We start from the raw sequence: 22,915 nt of genomic DNA, 5'->3' as shown, positions 1-22,915 counted from the left end.
TCGCGCTTTTGGGGAGCTGCTCTCCATGGCAACCTATCCGCGTGGGCTGTACCACTACTGCTGGACACAAGACAAATCAAAAGCAGCCGCTGGACAGCTCCGAAGTATATACGATGATCCCACAAGTGTTATGTATTTATCTATCTGTCTAAATGTTCATTCATGTGCAAGAAACTGTAATAAGGCCTCCTTTTCACGCTCTTTTCTATATACTTCATTTGAAGGGGAAACACAGTTAATTGTACACAGGGTATCTACCCTTCAGCGTGTAAAAGTAGCTCTACCTTTACCATCTGCAACCAAAAAGAGGTGTACACGTTAATGCAGTATGCTGTGAGTCATTCTGCATAATGAGTGCTTTTACTTTTAAGTATTCCAATGCTAATTCCTTTGTCATGAAGTAAACATTTAAATGCAGGACCTTTCCTAGTAACAGAATATGTCCACGCTGTGGTGTTTCTACTTTATAAAGATCTTAGTAGGCTACTCATTCTAGTAAAATATGGCAAACTACAATAGTATTTAGTTGACTATTGTAATAGCATGGGGGGTAGTATATAATTTATGAGTTGTCAAAGTACCCAATACACATAAAGTGCTTTACTAATTCATGTTATAATATTACAATATCAATGGATGCATCCATGTGTCATATTTTACTTGGCCACTCGAGGAAGATCCTAACTGTTTTAAACAGTTGAGAATGTAATGAAATACAAGTAGAAAGTTACACGGCCTGGACATATTCAAGTAAAGTACACATAAATGTGGTTAGTACCAGGGCAATTCACAAATATTCTTGTTTCATAGATTGATTAACATTGGCAACTAGACCATCATTCATGAGACTTAAGACTTAAACATTGTAATGAGGACTTAAATAAACAATCAAATATAAAAGTAATATTGTTTGGCTGAGTGGGAAATCACCTCGGTATGAGGACATACTGGTAAAAACATGCACACTGAACATATCTTAAAACGGATCCTTTTTTTTCTCAGACTGGCAAATGGTTACACAATAGTTTGTCCAAACACCAGACCAGCTTAGTCATAGATCACATTTTTATATGAAGGTTTCGAATTCAAGGAGATACAAATGTTGACTTCAGTTACATATTTCCATGGGCTCTCAGACTCATAACTTGCTCAAAAACTCAAAACTCACCTTTACCAAAGTGCATTTAGCATATAAATTGTCTGAATAAATTTAGGGTTGAAGAAAAAAAGGAGCAACAGGAGAGAAATACTCAAATGTATTAACCAGCCTAACGCTACAATAATAGTTCAGATATATTCAAATGAATAAACATGATGATGATAATCAGTGATCGCTGACAATTTGTAACCAATGTTCTAAAAGTATTTTAACACAGGAAAATCTAGAAAGTGAATATAAAAGTTAATATGAACCCCAGGAGGTTTGCTAATGAAGACAAATCAGTTACATGCAACAAAAGGGCTGAAATGCTTCCTGTTTCTCAGAATGTGCACATTTCTACTATGTCCTAAAAGGAAGTGGTAATGAAGCACTCTCTTGCATTGTTCTTTTCTTTGGGATAATTACAGCTCCTACACATTCAGGAATCCGGCACTGTTATTATCACGCACCGCAGCTTGAACCGATAAACCTGCTTCCTCAGCAGTTTCAGACGCAAATCATATTTATTCTCTGAACATAAGCAAAAATGCTCATCTCAATGAGATTCCTTCACGTTGAGCTTCCAATCTCACACCGCTGTGACGTCCTCATAGTCTGTATTACCTCATCAGGAGACATGAACTCTCCAGGGAGCCTCCAATCTCCTGCAAAATTTTACCCGCTGCCTCTACCAGCTCCATAACTCAGCATCACTGTGATTAAAGCATGACCCATGATATGTCACCAACAGCCTTTATACCCTGCGGAGGTTTATTTATATCCTCAAAGAGCTATAAATCCCCCAGGTGAAAGTGCTGCCCTTTTCACCAATCAATCTCCCCTCCTGGGCTACTTTGCATTGGAACAGCAACGGCAGTGCAGTGAGGAGGCCTGTGTATTCATGAGATGGTAAATCACATCCTATTTTCTTCCGCAAAACATGTAATGTGTTAATGTTATTTTAGTGGAAGAGTTTCAGTGAGGCTTATTTCACACAGCTTACAGAATTTCTGCTGTAAGAAATGCTCAAACGCCCCCAGCGCTAAATAGTTTATGAGCATTTATGGCCAATGACCTTAGTAATTGTGGTTACCTCATTGAGATCTCTTGCTGCAAAAATTTAAAAAATACTTTTGTTTAAGTAGCACATTTTCTTCCAGGCAAGAGGCTGCACTGGCACCACCTCCCCTGTGACCAGTGGGTGCACATCCACACTGGCTGTCTGGGACATTTGGTTTTACAGCCTGTGAAAACAGCCTTTGTTAAACACAACATTCCTCACTAGTCACATTGGTGAGCCAGTCCTTACCACCTCACCCCCCCTCTCCCTCTGTAGCCACTTTTATAGTCCCACCCCAAGCCAAGGTTTGACCATCTAGAGCAGAGAGATGTCACACTGGTGTTCTGCAGCTCCACATCGGCCTCCCACCGTAATGAGATCTCTTCACACTGACCCTGTGCAGTAAACACTGACCTTTTGGAAGGCAAACATGCAGAAAGCGTAACAGTCAGAGCACACTCACATTAAGGAAGGATAAGGCTGCTCTGAAATTGGGGGTATTGAGGGTTCAAACTGGTTAAGACCCATGCACAATCCTTCAGTATTGTGTGGTACTGTATGTAGCCATGCTGTGTTAGAGATAAAATGCAGTGTGCAAATGTAGATACATGCAGAAGGGTATGCAGAGTATTAACAGGGACGGTTCTCTAACCATCTTGGTTTTAAACACCATAGAAAAGTATAAACAATGTAAAATAGTTACTCCAGTGAATCAACTTGAACTGAAGTGGATGAAAATGCAAATATAGTGCATCCAGCTGTAGAAATAATTAAAAATTAAAGTGCCACAATGGATTTAGAATGCCATCTGCTGGAATAAAAAGGAAGGGTTCACAGTGTTTTCCCACTTTTTCTTACTGTACATAATAGGCACATGATCTTTTTGAAGACTAAAGTACTCCACAAGTTTTATCACCTGACCACAAATCTGGATCAGTGAGTAACTGATGGAAACCAAACTCCTTTATGAAATTGTTCTCATTTTTTTCCCCTCTCAGAAAACCATCTTTTGACCAGAGCGGCTTGTTTCCTGTGATATTGTGGAACAAGGTGTATGCTGGAGATGAAGTGATGACAGGGGAGGTCAGTTGAGGAACGCTCTAAAAGCTTTGCAGCAATGTCAGGACATGCGTAATTTAAAGAGACTGAAGCGTTGTTGAGTGAGAAAGAGTGATACACATAACGAGTAAAGCAACACTATACCTTCAAGATGTTCTCAGAACGTTGGAATTCAAAGGAAACACTTGCTAATTCAAATTTATGTGGATTCATTCACAACTACAGAGTAAAATGTAAAAAAAAAAAGTGGTAGCACAAGCCGGTTGAATTTCACAAAGAAAGTATCTCTGGGTGTCAGTGTTTACAAAATGGATCTTATTCACTCTATTACAGAAAATATTTGCCAAGATGACCACACTTGACTCGAATTACATCTCTCATTTTTCGGCAACCAAATAACACATCATTATATCAAGATTTTTTTCCGCTGGTTGAATATTTTGAAGTAATTTGTATCAATGCAATGATGTGATACAACTAAACAAGCGGTTGAAACATCAATGAAAATGTTTTGTTTTCAGATGGAAAAAACCCAAAAGATTTCGTAGTGTGTCTTATTTATTTTTTATAACACAAAAATCACATTACAATGAGTCAAAAACATAATACTCTTTGTTTTAGAAGCAGTTGGAAATCATTATTCTTATAGTCTTAAATCACCAAACACTGAACAGGCAGTGTTGAATTGTGAAGACGTCCTAATTTTGTGTGATTCACTTTTTCAGAATTACTGCTTTTGTGCAGATATAAGCCTATTCATCTGAGCACAAAACACAAAACAATCCACAGCCAAAGACGTTAAATACTCAAAAAGAGAGAAGAAATCACTAAGTATGAAAAAAAGAAGGAATCAAACCTTTTTTCATGTTTTTTTCAATTTTCTTTTGGTACATTTGTTTCAGTCTTCTCTTAGATACGCCTCAGGCACCTCCTCCTCTTCAACGTTATTATGTGAGGAGGCAACATATTGCATCACCCTTTCAACCTCCATTACTTTAGTCTCGGCTAACTTCCTATCTGTATCCAATGACACTTTCTGTGCATTCTCCACCTGCGATTGGGCCACCTGGATGTTGGTCCTCATTGTGATAGATGCATGTTCAGCTCCTGGAAACACACACAAAAAGAAAGATCAAAAGGTTGACATAAAACCAGCTTAACTCCAGACATTAAGCGTGGTCATCGACAAGATACTCCTGTCTATTATCTCCATTTTGTTAAACAAAAAGCCATACTGAGTGACAGCAAATGATCCATACACTGCTCAAAGTGTAACACTGACAGCAGCTGAATGGGAACGGGCACAGACGGCGACGTGCAAAGCTTGGAGAAGATGTTTCACAGCTGTACACATTTAATCATTGTCACAAGAACCCTAAAAAAAAGACAGCCTCAACAATTCAACCACGACATCAAAAGAGTTTGCACTGCATTAAAATCTAACTCGGACATTGTCTTTTACACACCCGAGATGTATGCCGCCTCAGCTGCTGTTTCACACAGCTTGACTGCACTGACCCAAGATGACTCAAAGCGCTTGCATTCATCTTGTCGGTCACTAATCTGTCAGGGGAAGAAGAATCATTAAGTTGAGACGTACAGATTTACAATGGATTGTTTAACAGGAAATAATTAAATTAAGTCAATTAAAAAGACGAAAGGGTCCTGCTACAATCAAGTTTATTATTAAGTACTTTTCTCAGTAGAAAACACAAACTAACCTGTGAACGCTGACCAATGATCACCTGCCAGATGGTATCCTCTTCTTTAGGAGTGAGGTTTTCCAGTGATTGCAAATATTTTTTTTGGAGGGCTATTAGTGTGTGCACAGCCTGTTAGCAAACAGAGCAAGGACATAGTTTACATTTAAAATAAAACCACAGAGGAAACTCAAAATAATATAGTTGATTAAAACAAAAATAGTGTTGATTATCTCGACCACAGGACAGGACAGGGTGTTTTTGTATATAGACCTGAACAAATTACCATTGGATTGGCAATATATGCTGAAACTTGTATCCCTGTCTTTTTAGAGTTAGATTTAGGCATAAACAACTCCACCCTCAAAACAGTCATATTCAATTCAGAATATTTACAAAACATAACTCAGTGTCAACGTCAAGTTTCAACAAAGTGTGTGGGCTAATGTTACTGACAGGAATCATTGACAAGTCGTATTTTTCTGGATTTCTTACGTGTAAGTGTAATTATAGGTGGTTAACGTTAGATCCCAGCAGTTTGAAAATGTAAAATAACACTAAATTTAGTATATAGGCTAGGATATTGGAATAAGTTTACCACACAATCAAAACGTACTTTAGAGTACTCTGTGATGGCATCTATGAGAGCCAAACTGGTCTGAGACAGAAAAGTGCTTGAACTGTCTGTAACCAGAGAGGCAGCTCGTTTGATTAGAGAGTCGTGAGAGAGATTTTCAACCTGCAACAGAGACACACAGAGAAGAATAAACACTTAGGCATTAAAGGTACTTTATAGTCGATAATGTTACAGTTCAAACGTTGGGCCCGACGCGTGACGTCAGTTCGAACGTTGATGTGTCACCAACTCACCTGTCTGAAAGGTACAGCACAAAGCCCGCCGCCCACAGTTAGAGACGCTATCCCCGTGTACACGATATTTGTCCATTTGACCGCTTTGTGGACTGCAGGTTTACTGCTAGTGAACAGGACAGGAGCTGAACTCCTAAACAAAATAAAAAACAAATGTGTACCGCTACATGAACAAAACGAGTTCACGTTACATCCCAGTTCTTTGGCACGTACTTATTGAAGGGTTAGTTATGGAGGTCACCTACCGCGCCATAAATTGCGCGTGGCCACCAAAGCCTTATGATTGCGGGGTGCTAGTTCAACATCTTATATATTACATCACAAAAGTATGACAAGACAAAAAAATGCTAATTGTTGGCAAATAGAAATAAGTTTAACGTGCTGGTGGCAACTTCCGGTATTTGTTGCTTTTGTTACTAGAAGGGTTTCGGGGCAAAACATTCTCAGTTGATCCCTTTTGAATAAGAGAAAATATTGCACCCTGCGGTGCGGTTCATGTTGGAAAGGTGCGAGGTGTTAAAAACGTTGTCTCTAAAAAGTTATCGAACACAACCTACCTGAGGAGACGGAGGCAGGTTGTTACCTTCCGAAGCGCGGCCATGTTTGTGCCACACTACAAAGGTCCGTCGTCACTGCGCAAAGGTTCCGCCTCTGTGGAGCTGTCACAAGCTGAAAGCTGCTGCACTCTCGTGGTGGAAAAAAAAGCCACATTATTTTGTGCTCAGTTATGTTTAGACTGCTAAACAGCATCCTGCGATGGCATGAGGAGTGTGTAAAGTCCTGGTTGACATTAACAGTGTTGGAACTAACGCGTTACAAAGTAACTGTTACTATAATTCCAGTACTTTTAGCGGTAATGAGCATGTAACGAATTATTTTTTTAAATCAAGTAACGCAGTTAATTACTACAATTTGAATGAGTTTGTTACTCGCGTTACTCTTTTGTGAAATATTAACACTTGCAGACAAGAAGACAGCCTGCACCGCAACGTCCTGTTAGCGTGCAAAGACCAACAAGTCAGTGATTTTATTATATATTAATCACAACCTGTGAACTCACTAAACTATAGTTTTAAAATAAATGTCAGGAAGTTACTAGTCCTAATGTTACTTCTGAATTTCAGAAGTATCAGTATACGTAAAGTAAACATTTTACATTCAGGCGTGTAATGATGAAACAGAACTGTGTCATACATTTCGGCCCTTAGATGCCCTTTACTGTACACCTTTCCCGAAATACATGCATGTAGAAAATGACCAAACTAATTAAAGCAGAAGAAAAAATTGATGACAAGACACTAAAATAAGGATAAAGGATTTAACTGTTAATCTGCTGGCTTTTAGAAGGGATATTATGTTATTTTCGCAAAATAGTGTGCATCTATGTGATCTATTATACATATGTTACCTATTCCTTGCCAGACAACAACACTTCCTTTAAAAAATCGGGTTGCACTGTGAGAAAAAGTTTAGATTATAATCTGCCCTTCAATGATAACTACTTCTTTGCGGCGTCAGCATAGATATAGAATATATAGAAAATATTCGGTGTCATGTTACGTTAACACAATATGGGGTCGGGTCAATGTGTCATCCATTTATTACATTTTAGCTGTAAAGTAATGAAATGGGCGATGTATTAAAGATTCTCACGTGTTGGGTTATACTGACCAGTGCAGTGGTCACTTCACAATATGTTTTCCTATACTTGTAGGGACCATATTCAAAGAAAATAAAGGAAAAAGCAAACACATTTTATTCTTTCAACAACATTCAAGCATTACTTTATTTTAAAGTTTTATTAACATGCTATAAACAAACAAGTGATTACAGGAGTTTAAATTGGCCGAGCCAACATCAACACACGAGTCTTTGAATAATTAATGATGCCATTAATCTTCACTTTTAATAAGCTCCATGGGAGTCACACTGGAGCTTATGTTAGACAAGGGAATGAAGATTACTGGCTAATTATCATCATCATTATGTTGACTATAAAAATATTTTGATTACAAAACCACGCCAACAATATCAGTTTATTCCCTGAGTACATTTCAGAACTAACAATCAGAAAATGTTTACTGTAAAGGCCACACAGCCACACAGCCACTCCGTTTTGTTGTTTTTTAAAGTGAAAGGTTGGTCTAAAATAAATCCCCATCCATTGGGGCACCCTCCAGTTTTTGCCTTAGGAGGCTGAACTTTGGTATTGAGTCCAAGTATTTGGAGAAGCTGATGGTTTGTGTCCGTGCAAAAAGAAAAAAGGTGTGGGCGTGTTGCAGGGAGACCTAAAACAAAATGCACATTACTTCTGAACGGATTTAGCTTTGAGTAAAATAAATTGTGTCACTAAAAGGTTCAGACCAGCCCACTGTATCAGTTGTATCAATATTTTATTTTAAAACACCTTCACACTCAACAAACAATGCTATTCATCTGAGGAGTGATCACAATAATCCTGTTGCTGGATAATGAATTATGTAACAGCTTTACTTCATGGGCCCTTGGAGGATTTTCTTTAACATGATATATTAAAAAAAAGAAATAGAAAGTATTGCATTCCATCACTAATTTGGATAATGATTGCCATGACAACCATATGGATGAAACTTAAATGTGGGTAGAGCCACAGGATTTAGATAACGTTACTAAATCATTAGTTTTCCAACTATTTCAAAACTTTTTGTACCTTTTGTTTCATGCCTCTTTGCTGAGAGCCCACAGAGGGTAGTGTGAATTATTGATGACCCAATTAATGTCATCGTTGGTGAGTTTCCCCGGACGTTATTTGCCTCTAATAGTGATGATGGGCTCATTAGTAACGCCGCTGTGTTTTGAGTCTAAATCCACACAGAGAAAAACAAACCATGCCTGCAGGGATATGTCTGCGTAAGCTCCTGATAGTTAGTGCACAGACCTGAGAGTGCACAATCTAAAACACAATAAAACACAAAGGATGACAAAGATAATACAGGTGAATCTCAAAAATTAAAATATCGTGCAAAAGCTCATTACTTTCAGTAATTCAACTTAAAAGGTGAAACTAATATATTATATACTATATATACTATAGACTCATTACATGCAAAGTGAGATATTTCAAGCCTTTATTTGATATCATTTAGATGATTATAGCTATATAAAATATTATATATATATATATATATATTTATCCTATATACTAATATATTAGTTTCACCTTTTAAGTTGAATTACTGAAAGTAATGAGCTTTTGCACGATATTCAAATTTTTCGAGTTTCACCTGTATATTGAGTTTAACACACATGTGTCAAACTCACTATTAGAGCTGGCCCGCCGGTATATCGCACGCATCACCATTATACTACAAATCCCACAACGCACTCTCTGTGTGGCGTCGTGCATTCACGGGCCCGCGAAAGCGCGCCTCACAGTCTGTATTACATTCCACATGTGTCAATTTTCAAATATCACTCTCCCCAAAAAATGGCTAAACGAAAGATGGAATCTTAAAACAGGGGTTTTCAAGACAGGTGGGACGCAGGTCGGTCCGTGTACCTTTTGATCGCCCCTTTTACCGTAAAAAACAGAAAAAGAAAACACTTGTTTTCTCCTTTTTTGTTTTTAATCAATAACGAGTAAATGGAAGTGGGCAGTCGTTTTCTCGTTCTTTGTTTAGAACCAAAAAACGAGACAGACTGACAACCTTTTAATCCGTTAATTCATTTTGTGGTTTTTCCCATAAAACGAAAATACGAAGCGTAGCCGCTAAACCGGAAGTACGCAGATCTTCACTAGTGAGTCGCGACCCACCAGTTGAGAAACACTGGGTTAAGGAGATCGCAGAGCAAACGTGTTCACATCACCAGTATGTGGCAGAATACCTGTATTTAAACCGTAGATTAAATTAGATTGAACTGTCAATGTTATTTGTCTAGGTTACATATGTCGAACGCGCGGCCCGCCGCTGGTGTCCGGCTGCCCGTCCAGAGCGGCCCGCCACCGGAGTGCGTACGTCCCGCCGTCAGCGAACCCCCCCGTCAGCCGTTCGCACCGATCGTCAGTGGCCCGTGTTCGCTCGAAGTGGGCTTCTGGCCCGAACCTCAATGGAGTTTGACACCCCTGGTTTAACAGTTAAAACCAAACGCATCTCTCCTCAGATCAAAATCAGTATTAATCATTTACATTGTCTACTGCATTTGCCGTTTATGATGGCAGCAACAAATACATCAAAACTGTATGGGAAAGAGTAAGCACCGCACCTATATAGCAAAAAACACAATACAAAGCTGGCCAAGGGGTCAGGTGAAGTTAGAAAAGAACCTCCAATGGAATTCAATATGTAATACACAAACAAATTTACACATTTTGAGATCATTCATCACAAGTAACGAGGCCTTACTGCACATATGTCAAAGTTGCCACATTCAGCCCGCCGAGGAGTCCGGTGCCCGTCCAGTACGGCCCGCAGCCGGAGTGCGTACAGCCCGCCGGGTGACAGCCGTGCCGTCAGCAAACCCTCGGCCGTACTGTTTACCGGTCGGATTGGCAGCGCCACCCCGCCCCCCGTCAGCCGTACCGATCGTCAGTGGCCCACGTTCAGTCGTAGTGGGCAGTATCTGGCCCGAACCTGAAATGAGTTTGACACCCCTGTCTCACTGCATCAGCCGAAGGGTGCCCTTGCACATTCCTCATTGAGTCTCAGGTTGCATCATGTATGAGTGACAGGTAGTGCAGTGTAGGGACTTGTACTCACTTCTATATACATGAGACCACTACGTGTTCCCTGCCATCACAGTGCACCTTTTCATAACATTGGATCAGTCATTGAAGACCGTTTTAGCGAGCGTTCATGCCAGAGGTGATCAATACTACTTACTGAGGAGTTATCCTAAAGTGTCAGCGTCGTTTCTTTTCACGCTCCATGGTAGTAATGGTCCATGCCAGCACAAGGCTCTTTGTTGAGTATTGGCTTGTGAGTCTTTGCTCCAATCTTCAACACTGGACACTGGACGCACATGGATGTAGCTTCAGTCCAATCGTGGGACCTGAGAGGGAGGGTTGGCTATAATATCTATAAGATGTTCCCTGTACCTTTCAATTTAAATTTTTGTGCAAGACTGCAACAGAACCCTTTAGGTACCCCCATAGGCTCCAACGATCACTGGCATGGGGAACTCTACAATAACATTCTCAACAACTCAATCACCGATTCTGCTGCGCTGTAACGCAGATACACTTGTTGTGATCCCAAATAAAAGGAAGAAAGAGAATCTTTTGCTAGCTTTAGTGATTTCCTGTTGGACTAAATAAATATATTGCCAGGCAGTGGTGCATCCTTTCTGACACTGGAAAAAATTGTCATGAGTTTTCATGTTTATGACTGTGGTGATTGGATAGCAAAACACCATGGTAGGACAAAGTCCTTGAAATTTGGAAAATATATTAATTATATTTTTGTTTTTGTTTTTACTGCATATCTACCACAGTCTAACTTTAAAACACACAGAGGGATTAGTTGAAGTCACAATGGCCAGTGAGGTGTGTTGTTAACAATAATTAGAAGATGACGACATTGTCTGATTTGGTGTTCCCTCTGCGTTATATCTGCTCCTATAAAGTCATTGTACACAATCCTCTTCCAGAAGGCAGGCCCAAACCCAGCAAAGGACCTTCATATATGGAGCTGTGAACTACCATGTCACATTAAGAGATGGTTTGGTAATCTGATGCTTTTATGTATGTCACATGTATTGTTGGTACTATATAATTATACTTGTTTGTAATCTGCTAAAATGTAAAGTTGTGAGGTTGTTATTTGGGCTTTGTGACTTGTACAAATATCTTTAATCTGTCTTTAGAGCCACGGGTGGGTCGATTGTCACAGTGATTCAAGCCCTTGGACGGCTGGCTATAGCTGAAGAATATATGGCGGCCAATAACTCAGTGGTTGGTGTTGAATCTCCGAAGTACGTGATTAACTATCGGTTAGTTGTTGTTCAGGTTTTGGTGTCAGTCTTTCTTTTCATCAACTTTTTGCTCATAAGAACTTTTTTTGTGAAAGACTTCTACACAACCACGCGGTACATCTTGTTTGCTACAACTCTGCTGTCTGACTCAATATTTTTAATCATAAGTGACATCCTTCTTATTTTCACATTCATTAAGATTACCATGCAAGTGTGGCTGTGTGTTATCATATACATTTTTCTGTCTCTGTTTACCTTTGTGACACCGGTTACTTTGACAGCAATGACGCTGGAGCGCTATGTGGCCATTTGCATGCCCCTGAGGCACGGAGAGCTGTGCTCAACACGCAAAGCTGTGCACTGTGTCCTCATCATTTACGGCCTCAGCTCTATACCCTGGATTGTTGTTCTCGCCACCTTATTTGCATTAGCGTCCCACAACTTCTATTACCAGGACAGACAATGTACTCTGGAAATGTTCATCTTTTACCAATGGCAGGGTCATGTTCGGTCCGCTATAAATCAGTTTTACTTCTTGATAATGTTCATTGCTATTGTATTCTGTTATCTTAAAATAATGAAAGTAGCCAAAGCTGCATCAGCAGAGGATAAAAAGTCAACATGGAAAGGTCTCAAAACAGTCATTCTTCATGCTTTTCAGCTGTCGCTCTGTCTCGTCCAGCTGTGGTGTCCGTTCATAGAGAATGCTGTACTTCAGATTAGTTTTATATTATTCATTAATGTCAGGTATTTTAATTACATTACTTTTATTCTTGCTCCAAGATGTATAAGTCCTCTTGTTTATGGCATCAGGGATGAAATGTTTTTTCAAGCACTAAAATACTATGCTCTCTGTGGCTTGTATAAGAAACCGTCATCAAACTTATCTTGATCAATAAATGTAATTATTATTACCCTACTAATGTAACATGTTAAATGCCTTGTATATATATATAATATGTGCGTACATAATACATATGTGTGATTATATTACCCTGATAAACCCGGTTTCTTACAATGCATTAGTGACCCACACAACCTTCTTTTTGGTCTATTCACAATGTAACACGTAAACGAGTAGTAAATAACACATGTGTGACACTGCACTTTGAAGATACACTTTCAATCAATACATTTTGCAGCTTTTCAAAGCTCTCTCAAGGTAAGGTTTAGGGCAGTATATTATTTTCAGACGTATGTATACAGGTATATATTATAAGTATATATATATTATTATTATTATTAATATTCAGCACGATTAGGTAGGTGTCTATAGTAATGTCCGCCTAAATAGCTTGAATATGTATAGAAATGTATATAGACCGATGTTCCTCCTTTAACAAGAGAAGCCAACATTGGGGCCTAATCAAGCCATGTACAAAGTGGCGGTAGAAGAGGTCAATGGCAATTTCACTGGAGGCCAACAACAAGCAATGTAAAAACAAAATGCACATTACTTCTGAACGGATTTAGCTTTGAGTAAAATAAATTGTGACACTAAAAGGTGCATCTTGTATCCATATTTTATTTTAAAACAGAAGACCCTAAAACTCAACACACAATGCTATCCATCTAAGGAGTGCTCACAATAATCCTGTTGCTTGATAATGAATTATGTAATAGCTGTTCTTTACTTCATGGGCCCTTTGAGGATTTTCTTTAACATGACATATTAAAAAAAGAACAACAAAAAGTAAGGCCCATCAAGTGCAGCTCGCAGCCGGAGTGCTTACGGCCCGCCGGGTGACAGCCGTGCCGTCAGCAAACCGTCCGCCGTACTGTTCGCCGGTCAGACCGCCGGCGCCACCCCGCCAGCGCAACCCTGCCAGCGCCACCCCGCGCCGATCGTCAGTGCCCCGCGTTCAGTCGAAGCGGGCTGTATGCCCCGAACCTGAAATGAGTTTGACACCCCTGCATTAGTGCATCAGCCGAAGAGTGCCCTTGGGCATTCATCATCACATTGAGTCTCATGTTACATCATGTATGAGTGACACGTTTCTATATACATGAGATATACACTCACCTAAAGGATCATTAGGAACACCTGTTCAATTTCTCAATAATGTTATTATCTAATCAACCAATCACATGGCAGTTGCTCCAATGCATTTAGGGGTGTGGTCCTGGTAAAGACAATCTCCTGATCTCCAAACTGAATGTCAGAATGGGAAAGAAAAGTGATTTAAGCAATTTTGAGCGTCGCATCACGCAATCATCCGTGGCCCTTCCAGATGGTCCGATCTACGGGTTGGGAAACGGCCTCTGTGTGCGGACGCGGATGGTTACAATGGCCCCAAGTAAGGACTCCCTCACCCCGTACTCCCGCAGCACCTCCCACATTTTCTCTCGGGGGACCCTGTCAAATGCCTTCTCCAAATCCACAAAACACAAGTAGACTGGATGAGCATACTCCCAGGCCCCCTCCAAGATTCGTGAAAGAGTAAAGAGCTGGTTCGTCGTTTCACGACCAGGACGAAAACCGCATTGTTCCTCTTCAATCCTTGGTTCGACAATCGGGCGAACCCTTCTTGCCAGCACCTTGGAGTAGACTTTACCAGGGAGGCTGAGTAGTGTGATACCCCTGTAATTGGCACACACTCTCTGGCCCCCCTTTTTGAAGAGAGGTACCACCTCCCCGGCCTGCCACTCTTTTGGCACTGTCCCAGACTTCCACGCAATGTTGAAGAGGCGTGTCATCCAAGACAACCCCCCAACACCATTGCTTTTAGCATCTCTGGACGAATCTCATCAATCCTTGTGGCTTTACCACTGCGGTGTTGTTTGACTACCTCAGTGACCTCCACCAGGCAAATTGACTAAAATCCCTCCTCCGCCTCCAGCTACGCCTCTACCAAAGAGGACGTAGTAGTTGGATTCAGGAGTTCTTCAAAGTGTTCCTTCCACCGCCCGATAACCTCCTCAGTCGCGATCAACAGGGTACCATCCTTACTATACCCAGCTTGAATGGTTCCCCGTTTCCCCCTTCAGAGGTGCCGGATGGTCTTCCAGAAGCACTATGGTGCCAACCGAAAGTCCTTCTCCATAGTTACCCCGAACTCCTCCCATACTCGCTGCTTTGCCTCCATCATGGCAGAGGCTGCTGCCCTTCGAGCCTGTCGGTACACTGCAGCTGCCTCCGGAGACCCACCGGATATCATAACCCGGAAGGCCTCCTTCTTCAGTCGGACGGCTTCCCTGACCACCGGTGTCCACCACGGGGTTCGAGGGTTACCGCCCCTTGATGCACCTAAGACCTTGAGGCCACAACTAACTGCCGCAGCTTCAGCAATGGAAGTTTTGAACATGCACCACTCTGGTTCAATGTCCCCTACCTCCACAGGAATGTGAGCAAAGCTCCGCCGGAGGTGTGAGTTAAAAATCTTTTGGACTGGAGCCTCCTCCAGACGTTCCCAGTTAATCCGCACTACACGCTTGGGTGTACCAGGTCTGTCCTGAGTCTTCCCCCATCCTCTGACCAAGCTCACTACCAGATGGTGACCAGTTGACAGCTCCGCCCCTCTCTTTACCCGAGTGTCCATAACATGCAGTCTCAGATCTGATGATACAGAAAAACAAACGTGTTACGTCAATAGAATGCCTGATTATGTTGCATTAGCACAGTAGAGTACCAAGTAACATTTTCACCTTCATTAAGAAGGCCCCTTGGGGAAATTGTTCCCTGCATTTGACCAACAGGGGAAGCAGTGGGCTGCCGTAAAAACGCCCGGGGACCAATTTGGTTTTGGGTGTTTGGCCTTCTTATCCTATACCAGGGCCTGTTAGTACGAATCAAATAGTCTTTTACCTGAAGGGTGCTCTGCAGTTCCTCAACCTGCCGCTGAAGTGTGAGGTTTTCAGCCGTCACGGTTTCGTTCTCTAATATAACTGCATTGTTTTTCTGCTCATACTCCTATACGCTTGAGAGCTTGCCTTCCAGGGACCGATGTTGCTTTATCAGATTGTTATTCTGTTTCACTGAGACTTTTAGACTGGCCTTCAGTGCTTTGTAGTTTGCCTTACAGGCATCCAGATCCGTGAGACTGTCATTAGAGCGTCGATCTTGTCTTTCCATTCATTGTTGCGCAGTTGCAAGTTGTCATTTAGATCTTTCTGCCTGTCATACTCTGACTTCCAGTCTTTTTCCCTGAGGAGCTGGTCGGAGGCCTCCGTGTGGGCCTTAATTAACTGTTGATGCTGCTTTTCCAGAACCGTCTGCTGGACTTTCAGTTCAACCAACTGGCTCGGCAAAGATTTTCTGGACGTGAGCTCTTTATTGAGGTCCTGGATTTGCTGTTTTAAACAGTTGTTTTTGCTCTCCAAAGCGTTCTTCTTGTGCATTATTTGGTCCCACTCGTCACGCAAGATCTTCATTTTTTTGACCAGAGGCTTGTGTTCCTGCTGCAGGTCTATAATTTTCTTGTTTATTTCCTTTTTTTCTGCAAAGAGAGCGGAACCTGTATTTTTAAGTCCTCTATCTCTGTGTTAAGCTCAATCTTCTTACATTGCAGACGCTGGATATCCAAGCGGGTTGTAGCTCTTGTGGTTTCCAAGGAAGTCATGTCGATGTGCTCTTTATTAACATTGGACACGTGTTTAAATTCATCTGATGCATTTTTCAGTTCAGTCTCAAGGTGTTTAATCCAATGGCTTCCTCCTTTCTGTGTTGCTCAAACTGATAATTTTTGACCTTTAAAGATTCCCATCCTGCTACCGTTATTCCGCTCATATGAACTTTCATGTGAAGTATCTTAAGAACTTCGGAGATCTCCGGCAGGCTCATATCATCTGTGCTGAACCTTTGAGTTGATACTGATGGTCCCTGGTTTAAAAGGGAAGCCGGTGTATTTGCTTCAGCCATTCCTGCTGTTTGTTTTAAATGTTGATTAAAATACTTCTGTGTACACGATACAACTTAAAAACAGTGTTGTTTTGTCAGTGTTCAAAAGATTATGAGCCAATGAACTGATGAACAATCAAGAACAGAGAATGTGTGCCCCAAGAACCAAGAATGTGGGCCTCAAGAACCCCAGTGAAGTAATGATGACTCACGGAATGGATTGATGCGTGTAAACAAATTTGCTGTTCACTTGCCTTGGAAGTTATGTGTCTTGACATATTAAGCCATCACAGTGCACTTTTTCATAACATTGGATCAGTTATTGCAGACTGTTTTAGCGAGCGTTCATGCCAGAGGTGATGAATACTACTGAGGGGTTATCTTAAAGGGTCAGCGTCTTTTCTTTACACCCTTCCTATATTATATTATTTTTGTTTTTACTGTACGTCTAGCACAGTTTAACTTTAAAACATGTCTTCATTCTTTCTTCCGCAGAGCTGATGTGAATTCAACACACGAAGGGATTAGTTGAAGTCACAATGGCCAGTGAGGTGTGTTGTTAACAATAATTAGAAGATGACGACATTGTCTGATTTGGTGTTCCCTCTGCTCCTATAAAGTCATTGTACACAATCTTCTTCCAGAAGGCAGGCCCAAGCCCAGCAAAGGACCTTCATCTATGGAGCTGTGAACTACCATGTCACATTAAGAGATGGTTTGGTAATCTGATGCTTTTATGTATGTCACATGTATTGTTGGTACTATATAATTATACTTGTTTGTAATCTGCTAAAATGTAAATTCATGAGGTTGTTATTTGGGCTTTGTGACTTGTACAAATATCTTTAATCTGTCTTTAGAGCCACGGGTGGGTCGATTGTCACAGTGATTCAACCCCTTGGACGGCTGGCTATAGCTGAAGAATATATGGCGGCCAATAACTCAGTGGTTGGTGTTGAATCTCCGAAGTACGTGATTAACTATCGGTTAGTCGTAGTTCAGGTTTTGGTGTCATTCTTTCTTTTCATCAACTTTTTGCTCATAAGAACTTTTTTTGTAAAAGACTTCTACACAACCACGCGGTACATCTTGTTTGCTACAACTCTGCTGTCTGACTCAATATTTTTAATCATAAGTGACATCCTTCTTATTTTCACATTCATTAAGATTACCATGCAAGTGTGGCTGTGTGTTATCATATACATTTTTCTGTCTCTGTTTACCTTTGTGACACCGGTTACTTTGACAGCAATGACGCTGGAGCGCTATGTGGCCATTTGCATGCCCCTGAGGCACGGAGAGCTGTGCTCAACACGCAGAGCTGTGCACTGTGTCCTCATCATTTACGGCCTCAGCTCTATACCCTGGGTTGTTTTTCTCTCCATCTTGTTTGCATCAATGTCCCACAACTTCTATTACCAGGACAGAGTATGTATTCCGGAAATGTTCTTCTTTTACCAATGGCAGGGTCATGTTCGGTCCGCTATAAGTCAGTTTTACTTCTTGATAATGTTCATTGCTATTGTATTCTGTTATCTTACAATAATGAAAGTAGCCAAAGCTGCATCAGCAGAGGATAAAAAGTCAACATGGAAAGGTCTCAGAACAGTCATTCTTCATGCTTTTCAGCTGTCGCTCTGTCTCTTCCAGCTGTGGTGTCCGTTCATAGAGAATGCTGTACTTCAAATTAGTTCAATATTATTCATTAATGTCAGGTATTTTAATTACATTACTTTTATTCTTGCTCCAAGATGTATAAGTCCTCTTGTTTATGGCATCAGGGATGAAATGTTTTTTCAAGCACTAAAATACTATGCTCTCTGTGGCTTGTATAAGAAACCGTCATCAAACGTATCTTGATCAATAAATGTAATTATTATTACCCTACTAATGTAACATGTTAAATGCTTTTTATATATATATATAATATGTATGTATATAATATATATGTGTGATTATATTACCCTGATAATCCCGGTTTCTTACAATGCATTACAGTGACCCACACAACCTTCTTTTTGGTCTATTCACAATGTAACACGTAAACGAGTAGAAAATAACACATATGTGACACTGCACTTTGAAGATACACTTTCAATCAATACATTTTGCAGCTTTTCAAAGCTCTCTCAAGGTAAGCTTAATGGCATAAGCATTATGGCAAGTATTTTATTTTCAGCATATAATTATATATATATATATATATATATTATTATTATTATTATTAAGTATTCAGCACGATTAGGTAGGTGTCTATCTCTATAGTAATGTATAGGCAGATTTCCCTTCTTTAACATTGGGGCCTTATCAAGCCATGTACAAAGTGGCAGTAGAAGAGGTCAGTGGCATTTTCACTGGAGGCCAACAACAAGCAATTTTTGTTGATTTTATGTTTGACCTTTGATTGCGACATGTTGAGCAAATTTCTTTTAGAAAGGCGCACATTACTCAATTTTCTAAAAAAAAAATCTTCTCCTCGTGGAAAGTCAAGTGAGATAAGATGAGATAAGATAAGATGATCCTTCATTAATCCTTTACATATACTTAAGTTTTAAATAGAAGTTGAAAACTGCGATGCCACTGCAATAAAGGGGGGCTTCTTTGTGTTCAACCACAAGATGGATTGTAGTTAGATTTGTCCACATTCACTGAGGAACGTTTAGCAGAAGGTGGCAATGGCGGCACTGTTGTGAGCAATGGTACAATTGTGGTCTCCATGTTTGTATTCTACTCATTCCTACAACGTGTTATTTCACAGCACTTACTCACAAGCTGAGTTGTATATTATTTTTCTGTAACCGCACGAGCTGCGACCAGGGGGTGCGCGAGAGGAAAAATGTAATGGCGGTCAGTTTGTGGGATTTTTCCATACAATAAAAAAGCATCAACAGTAAACATTTCCTTTGTAATCATCTTTTATTTTAAATATAAAAACTATAATTTATTATGAAGAAGAGAGCTGGTGTCTTCTTCTATGCATGCTCTTCTTTTATGCACTGCAGCCGCTAGGTTATATGCGTGCCAATTTGTTTCATTGATGGTATAAATATGCTTAACTGGCTGAAATCAGGGAAACTGTCAAGTGGGACGTCTTATGATAAAGTTGTCACGAAGAAGGAGAGGGACCAAGAGAGAGTGAGGATTTGGAGGCAACAGAGCTGGAGAGAATAGAGACAGAAAATGAGCGGGATTCAGAAGATGCACGGGAGGAAACCGAAGAGGAGGGTAGGAGATGCCAAAAAAGAAGTGATGAGGGTGAACACCAGACGGGGAAAAAAAGAAAATATGATGACAATTATCTGGGTCTGCGATTCACTTGGATCGGTGTTACAGATTGTCCGAAGCCTCAGTGCGTGTTGTGCAGTAAATTTCTAGCAAACAGCTGTCTGAAGCCATCTTATCTCCGTCGTCACATGCACACAAAACATGGCCATTTAAGTCAAAAGCCCCTTACATTTTTTTAAAGCAAAATTGGAGGAGTTGCAGAAAAGCCCCCAAAAAATGCAGCGACTTTTGCACTAATCGTGCTTTTTGTTACTCAGCCTGTGTTGATGTTGTTATTGTCATGCATGTTATGGTTATTTGCGCATGTTTAAACATGAGTCTTTATATGACGATAAAACAAAGTTTTGTTGCGTTTTTTTAAAGTGTGAATTGGGGGTGCGCCAACCCGGTTGGAACATGGAAGGGGGTGCGCAGGAAAAAAAGTTGTTCTATTTAGAACCGCTGTTCTAAATAATGCATTCTTCCCGTGATGTAGCATCATGCACAATCATCACCAAATTGCTTCAAACCCTTCTCATTGTGAAGTAACGGTGGTCTGTGACCACATAGCCACAACATATTCATTAAAGCTCACAGGATATGGCAAAAGACAAGGTCCCATCACACAAATGTTGAATAAAATCAAAAATATTTAATTTTTTGCTATTATATGATCAGAGAAAAAAACAATGATGCAAACAAAAGCTTTATAAAAAATATGTCTCTGCTACAACACAACAATGAAAATGAACAAGGTGTTGCATAAGCCAACACATGATTTACTGAAGAGTCTATTATCGTTACTGAATCATGACTCAAGAGGCAGCTGGCATCCATTAATCAAATAAATAGTCTTAAATAAGGATTGGTACATCATTACTCAATGTAATTAACGCAACAAGAAGAGTACTTCTTTTATTCTTAGTCCTCTCGTAGATACGCCTCATGCACCTCATGCTCCTCGCCATTCTCTATGAAGGCAGTGTATTCTGCCATCCGTTGGATCTCTTCCACTTTAGTCTCCGCCAACTTCTTCTCTGCATCCGCTGACAGTTTCCGAGCTTCCCCCACCTGGGACTGGGCCACCTGGATGTTTGTCCCCACTGTGATGGACGCCTGCTCGGCACCTGGAAGAACACAAAGGTGAAAACACACCATGTTGAATTGCTGATAAGGTTTGAGGGTTTGATTGCTTTATTATTTTCTCTAGCTCTGCTGAGTGACAGCATCTGATTAAGTGGGATTAATCTGTTTAGTATTGCATCACTATCAAAGTGACACAGATCACGTTTTACTCACCCGAGGAGTGTGCTGCCTCGGCTGCCATTTTACACAAGTTGACAGCATTGATCCAGGTTAACTCAATGCGTTTGCATTCATGTAGTCTGTCACTAGCCTGTTTAGGAGAAAGAGATGAGACAAATTCACTATGACCAATGTGTCTTTTTAAGATTGCTTTTGCAAATAGTAAAAGCCGATTGAACATTTTCCGATTTTAACAGAAAACAATTTAAGCTGCAGTGCATTTAAATCTGTTTTCAGACAGACAAACCAACCTTTGCACGCTGACTATTGATCACCTCCAAGAACGAATCTTTCTCTGCTGGGGTCAGTTTTCCAAGTGCGGCTAAATACCGTCTTTGGACAGCAATGCGCATGTGCACAGCCTATCAAACAGAGGTGGGACAGTACAACTTAATTTCTTTCTTCAGACCAATTAATGAAACCCTCAAACTGACAATTACATGTTAAGAATAAAAGGTGTCACATGAAGAAGACCTACCTTTGAGTAGTCTGCCAGGGCATTTATTAGAGCCAGGGAGGTCTGGGAGAGGAAAGTACTTGAACTGTCTGTCACTACTGAGGCAGCTCTTCTGATCAGGGAGTCGTGAGAGAGGTTTTCCAGTTGCTACAAACAGAATAAAATGCAGTATGATGACTATCACTGCATTCAATGTCAATTAAAAACATTATATGAAGAACAAGAACAAAACTTTTTCTGAAGCGTTTTGGTCTCTAACATGTGAGCAACTCACCTGTGCAAAAGGGGTAGCATGAAGCCCCCGGCCAGCTCTCAGAGGCGCTACGCTCAGGTGCTCAGAATCTACTCGTTCCCCCAACTTCTGAACTCCGGGCTTCATGCTGCTGAAAGATGGTGCAGAAAAGCATTAGACTTGATCAATAGTGTTTCAGCTCACAGTCCACCCATATTGTGAGTTGCAAATCTCGTAGTTTGAATTTGCTAAATCGAAAGACAATGGTTGAGTCAAAGTTATGATTGCCCCCCCTACCTTATGAAACGGATACAGGCCGCTCCTCTCCTCAGACCGTTCTTGTTGGTTCGCAGCAGTGACAGGTCTGTCTGATTTCGCAGTAGTCCTCCGGCAGCACGACTGGCACACACTGAACACTGACCAACAGCTTGCATTTCTGCAGAATAATTAGGTCTGCCGCACTTGAAGAATCTATCTTCTATGGTCTTTGTAAAGTTAGTTGATGCCTTGAGATTTACTGTTTTCCACAATTGCACCTAACCTTGTAACTGGCTTGTTACTCTTGTTTGATGCTTGCAATCTTTCAGTCTGCTCGACGATGACCAACTGTGATGTCCTGCTGGTATTTGTATGGTCCCAGCACCTATTCATTACGTAAAAGGTATTATTGATCTGTTGACTCTTCTTGCAAATGTGCGTACTTGGCTTTATCTGAAAAACAGCACAGGGGGGGAATTACGTGCAGGTCTCGCTCCCTCTCTCCCTCTCTCGCTCACACTTTATTTTGTGTGTGTGTGTGTGTTTGTTCATGAGAAAGATAACTTTTTATCTGACCATAGTCTGGGTTGGATTCAAACTGGCTCCTAATTAATTTTTTTTTAAAGTTAAGATCATTCCTGAAATCAAAAGTGCTCGTGTTATATCATATCAACCACATATAACAACTTAAAGCTGTTAAAAATGGCAGCAGGTGATTTAGTTCCAGTGAAGTACAAGTACTAGTCTCGCTCCAAAACCTGGCATGGATGGGTTTAACAGGTT

At 40.7% G+C, this 22,915-nt stretch overlaps 4 protein-coding genes across 5 annotated transcripts; 2 read left to right on the top strand and 2 right to left on the bottom strand.

Annotated features, from left to right (window-relative positions):
* Positions 1-4,137: 4,137 nt before the first annotated feature.
* On the bottom strand, positions 4,138-6,522 carry LOC119226590 (diablo IAP-binding mitochondrial protein-like). Its single transcript, XM_037484747.2, has 6 exons — positions 6,388-6,522; positions 5,831-5,963; positions 5,577-5,699; positions 4,982-5,092; positions 4,727-4,823; positions 4,138-4,367 (listed from the first exon to the last, which is right to left on the bottom strand). Exons 1-6 carry the CDS (start codon positions 6,429-6,431, stop codon positions 4,159-4,161), a joined length of 717 nt encoding a protein of 238 aa, XP_037340644.2. The 5' UTR covers positions 6,432-6,522; the 3' UTR covers positions 4,138-4,158.
* A 5,216-nt stretch (positions 6,523-11,738) lies between these two features.
* Positions 11,739-12,671, top strand: LOC119226657 (odorant receptor 131-2-like). Its single transcript, XM_062561650.1, has one exon. It carries the CDS (start codon positions 11,739-11,741, stop codon positions 12,669-12,671), a length of 933 nt encoding a protein of 310 aa, XP_062417634.1.
* Positions 12,672-17,543: 4,872 nt separating this feature from the next.
* LOC119214862 (odorant receptor 131-2-like) lies at positions 17,544-18,536 on the top strand. Its single transcript, XM_037466595.2, has one exon. It carries the CDS (start codon positions 17,544-17,546, stop codon positions 18,474-18,476), a length of 933 nt encoding a protein of 310 aa, XP_037322492.2. The 3' UTR covers positions 18,477-18,536.
* Positions 18,537-20,512: 1,976 nt separating this feature from the next.
* LOC119221529 (diablo IAP-binding mitochondrial protein-like) lies at positions 20,513-22,495 on the bottom strand. 2 transcript variants are annotated; one of them, XM_037477630.2, is made up of 6 exons: positions 22,172-22,495; positions 21,917-22,025; positions 21,664-21,789; positions 21,437-21,547; positions 21,180-21,276; positions 20,513-21,007 (listed from the first exon to the last, which is right to left on the bottom strand). In XM_037477630.2, exons 1-6 carry the CDS (start codon positions 22,306-22,308, stop codon positions 20,802-20,804), a joined length of 786 nt encoding a protein of 261 aa, XP_037333527.1. In that variant the 5' UTR covers positions 22,309-22,495; the 3' UTR covers positions 20,513-20,801. The 2 variants fall into 2 exon arrangements, with proteins under 2 accessions (XP_037333527.1, XP_037333528.1); XM_037477631.2 differs by having other exon boundaries at positions 21,917-22,022.
* Positions 22,496-22,915: the final 420 nt, after the last annotated feature.

The sequence above is a fragment of the Pungitius pungitius genome, chromosome 3 (genome assembly GCF_949316345.1).
Source record: "Pungitius pungitius chromosome 3, fPunPun2.1, whole genome shotgun sequence".
NCBI lineage: Eukaryota > Metazoa > Chordata > Actinopteri > Perciformes > Gasterosteidae > Pungitius > Pungitius pungitius.
The sequence above is the reverse complement of the archived record's forward strand: the minus strand, read 5'-3'. Positions and strand labels throughout refer to the sequence as shown.